Source organism: Bactrocera latifrons, unplaced genomic scaffold (assembly GCF_001853355.1).
Source record: "Bactrocera latifrons isolate USDA-ARS-PBARC rearing strain unplaced genomic scaffold, ASM185335v1 scaffold_94, whole genome shotgun sequence".
NCBI lineage: Eukaryota > Metazoa > Arthropoda > Insecta > Diptera > Tephritidae > Bactrocera > Bactrocera latifrons.
In genome coordinates this window covers 1,121,701-1,126,300 of record NW_017537645.1, presented here as the reverse complement: position 1 = coordinate 1,126,300, position 4,600 = coordinate 1,121,701, and the positions used below count along the sequence as shown (strand labels likewise).

Genomic DNA, 4,600 nt, shown 5'->3' with positions numbered 1-4,600 from the left:
GCGCTAGATTTGAGCAACAATATGCTGCAGGACGTGAATTTGAGCGCGTTTACAGCACTACAGCAAGCGGAACTGGCCAACAACTCACTCACCACCATACCACTCAATCAGCGTGACGCAGCGACAAGCAACATTGTATCACTCAATCTGAATAACAATCAAATTGTGCAGGCAACAGCAGTGAGTAGCGCCAACTTACGCGAGCTGCACTTGAGCGGCAATCAAATCACTCAATTGGCGCATCTCAATCTCTCCATGCTGAGCACACTGGAAACACTCGATCTGTCGTGYAATCAAATCGYCGAGCTCGAGACTGCGTTCTTTCCGCAGCGCATGCACTTTCTGAAGCACCTCAATTTGGCWTACAATCGCATTGGCACCATCTACCGGGCGACCTTCTACAATTTGCTCAGCTTGAACACGCTACTACTGAGTCACAACAACATTAGTGATATTGATTATGAGACCTTTCTGGCATTGCCGAATCTACAGTTTTTGGATTTGTCGCACAATCAGTTGCGTGGCGAAGCTATACGTGCGCTCCARGGCATACCAGATTTGGTGCGTCTCTCGATTGCTTACAACCCGGAGGTGGGCGCAGCTATGCAGGAATTTGTTGCCTCGTGGAGCTTGAARGAATTGGATGCAAGCGGTACGGGCTTGTGTCAGATACCGGCGGCCTTGGCACAGTCGGTGCGAACGCTTAAGCTGACCGACAACTGGCTAAAGGTGAGTACATTCAATTTTTCATAATTCAAATAATTTTTCTTATATGTGACCTGGTCTACGAAAAGGTAGCTAACGTGCGAAAACTAGTTTTCTGAGAAACAGTTGTTAACAGAAAAAAAAACATCTCCTCTTCCATCCGAATCAGCTAAAAAGTGAAAATTAATTTTTTGACACCTAAGCCCCTTTTCTGTAGACCAGGTCACATATATTTCAGAAGTCAAAACTGAAAATCGCCTCCTTAGAGTTAAAAAACATTGTTTTTTAAATTTTTTAGTAAAGCTTTTAGAAAGATGTTCTAAACAGAATTATATTGGCATGTAGGGGCGTAAGACCGMAGACGGCCGCACTTAGGCTCAATGTGTTCTCGTGTGGTAACCAAAGTAAGGCGTCAGCGTCTCTTCATCTTCCGCACATACTTTCATTTTGCTAAATTCACTTTTGAAATTTTCGAAAGGTAGGTTTTTCTGTCCAACATCGACACAACCTCAAAGTAACTTTGTGGAGTGTACAATGTGTTGTTAGTGTTCTATGACCTGGGGTTTTCTTCAGTGCGCTCCTGTTCCTATTTCCTCCCTTTTGCASCGTCGCGACGATGAATTTGTAGATTTTGGCGTAGGAATTGTCGACCACTGAACCATTAGTCCATTTTTACTTTGCAGAGGAATCAAAGCATTTTGTTCTCCAACCACGAGCTGACTACTCATAARCATTGCATCATACTTCACTTGAATATGTATTCGGTAGATCCAAGCTTGGTTATTGACAAAAAATTAATTCAATTCAAGAAACTCCCCATACTAACATTCTACCATGACCACAATATCTGGCTACAAAATTTAGCTTAAGAAATCWAGACTGTTCTAATCTGTAAGTAAGTTTTTCAATAARAGCCTACAAARGTTTGGRATATCAATCAAATYCTTTATTCCTGTGAAAGTACATTCGATGTTTGGCTTGTTGGCATAAACTGCAGACTTGAAGWARSCCTACAGGAAATAGTCTAACGTCGTCAAATCGCACGACTGAGACATCCAATTGACTAAGCCATTTCGTGACATAACAAGTTCACTAAAATTGGCGTCAATAAATCGATTGCGACATTYGCTGTGTGGCTTGTGATGCCGACTTCTTGGAACCACATATTGTCCAAGTCCATATCAACCAATTCGGGCCAAAAATATTCGGTTATTATTGAGCGGTAACGATTCCCATTCACAGCAACGTGCGTGTCTTTATCACGACGGAAGAAGTACGGCTCAATGACGTATCGYATATCTTTCCATGATGAAATGACAAACGTTACTGAAGGGAAATTTCAAAAGAGCGGGAGAAATATGGATTCGATAATACTTAGAATGTATCTGATTCTGTAGAAAACACTTAAGGCGAAAGCTGTGCCTTATACTTAGTTATCCACTCCCGAAATCACTTGGAAAACAAGCAAAATTGTGGATTAAACCAGGGTARGTGGCTGCTCCCAAGCTGGTAGCTAGATTTCGTTTCTTTCTTTTACAACATATATCCTTTCTAAGTGTTCGTTGCATATAATGTTCGTCAGCAAAGCAATTAAGCACACTAATACCAAAAAGTACAGCAAAAATCGCTTTAAAAATAAATAAACTCTGTTCAGGCGTTCTCATTTAGCTGATTCCCACAGTATAATTGTAAAACCAACAAATTAAATTTAAAGCATGAACGAAAAAAAATAAGACGGAATGAAGGCAAAAAAATATTTAGTAATATAGACCATCTCGTTAATTCACATTTCTATGGAAAATTCCTTTTGGAAAATGATTTCCAATTTAAACGGCATTTATGGTTTCTTCCCTTGGCCAAACAGCATGAAAACGCTGGAGCACGCCTCCACGACATAAMGCTTCGATTATCACATCCACGAGCAATTGGGTATACTTTTCCTCCATGCGACAATCAAATGCTGAACGAAAAAAGAAACACATTAAAGCTRGGCTATATTAAGCGTTCCCCCACAAGTCGGTGGTGGTGGCGCCCACAACACTGGCAGCCACTAAACCGCGCTTGCGGAAAAACTTCTGAATGGCGCGGCGCGTCTGCTGCTGGCAGCGCATTTGGCGACGCGCTGAAACTCAAACAGCAGCTGAGACTGGCATTCGAATGTCAAATTCGCTCTTTCCTATATTTGCGCTGGCAAATTTTGTATTTTTTTGCCACCACAAAAGCAACGTGACAAAAAATTTTGCTTAAAAGTGAAAAAAAAAATTTTTTGCTTAAAGTTTTTTTTCCAATTTTTTTACACTATTATTTTGTCGCATATTTTTCTATCATTACTGTGTGGGAGAGCAATGCGACTTGCGTAAGCTTTACGCACAAAAATCGATAAATGAATGAATAAATGACTGAATGAGCGCGCATACATCAAAAGCGTCGTTATGGCTCTGACAAAAAGTTGTCTGTGTGGGTGTACATAAATGTTCCGGTCTATATGTGTAAGTGTGTGTGTATGTGTGTTTGTGGCCATTGAAGCGCGCACAATTTCGGCGCTTTTACAGCAATTAACAGCATGTTAACACACAAACGCAGACGCACACACATACTCACAGTGAGGAGTAAAGTTGGGAAAAAACTTCAATCGAGGATAACGGTGAAAATGTTCGCAAATATCAAATCAACGCATGAAAATGATGAAGCAGAATGCRCACAAGTCGGTGGCAAGCAACGAAGTTGCAAATTTTCGTCGGAGCAGCGCACACACACATGCACACARATGCTTATGCATGCTTGTTTCACGCATGAACTGCCGACCATGTAGCCGTGTGATATATGTGCCTATGTATGTACATATGTCGATAAGCTTAATAAAGCGTAACACATTTGCTGTAAAGCAGAAAAATTTTTTACATTTGAAACACACACATATATACCTGTCTCTTATACACATCTGCTTAATAAAGCGTAACACATTTGCTGTAAAGCAGAAAAATTTTTTACATTTGAAACACACACATATATACTTGCATGTACTTATTTGCTTACCATATGTTGTATGTATCTATAGGCAGCTCGTTTCAATTACAGTGCTTAAAACAATGCGTTAATGCGAATATAAACCGAAAAGGAATACGGAAAGTGAATAACTGCAACTTGTATATAATTTTGGATGTCAGATTTGCTAACCAATTTAGGTCTATGAAAAATTAATTTTTTTTTTGACAACTTTCGCTGGAACCAATACTACGCAAAAACTGAATAGTAGGCCAAATATCTGGTTGCCCTAGCCACAGGTTTATGTTTTCAACAAATAGAAAGCGCATATTTTTCGATGTCATTTGTGAGAAATAAAAAATGTGATTTTATTTTCCAATGAACTTGTAAACAGATTTGTTAGGTTATGTTGACTGGCAGCTCTACAGTGACTAAAAAAATTCTTAAAAAATTAGCTCATCATTTAAACTACTAATCATCGTGAAAATTTCGTCAGAAGCGTTTTTCAACTTATCTACATTCASATCAAATAAGCCAGTAAGCAGGCAAAGGAGTCATCGGAACGAATATTCGTACTCAGAAAGGCCCTGCCTAAATTTCACTCTGTTATAAATACTATAATACAGAAGCTTCAGAGAAAAAATTGACTCCGTTTCAACAGGTTGGTTAAGTAGATAGAAGTACAGCTCCTTCGGACTCAATAAAGGCTTGACATGCCAACATATTCGAAAAATCTTTAATTCATGTAATTTCCTTCTATGGTTGTGTTTGAACTATTTGGGGTCCTCAATAAAACTACTTATCTCCATTATACCTTTTATGGATAGATCTTCAAGGTTGGGAAAGGTTGCAAGAGTTCGGGTGGATTTGTGATAGCGCTGGGCACTCACATACGAGATGTGTTCAAAAA

At 39.4% G+C, this 4,600-nt stretch overlaps 1 protein-coding gene across 1 annotated transcript in view; it reads left to right on the top strand.

Annotated features, from left to right (window-relative positions):
* LOC108977676 overlaps nucleotides 1-4,600 on the top strand; it is a 130,639-nt gene that overhangs the window by 112,796 nt on the left and 13,243 nt on the right. Inside the window, exon 2 of the mRNA XM_018947491.1 lies at nucleotides 8-729. Coding sequence (XP_018803036.1) covers nucleotides 8-729 — 722 coding nt within the window. The remainder of the gene's footprint in view (nucleotides 1-7; nucleotides 730-4,600) is intronic.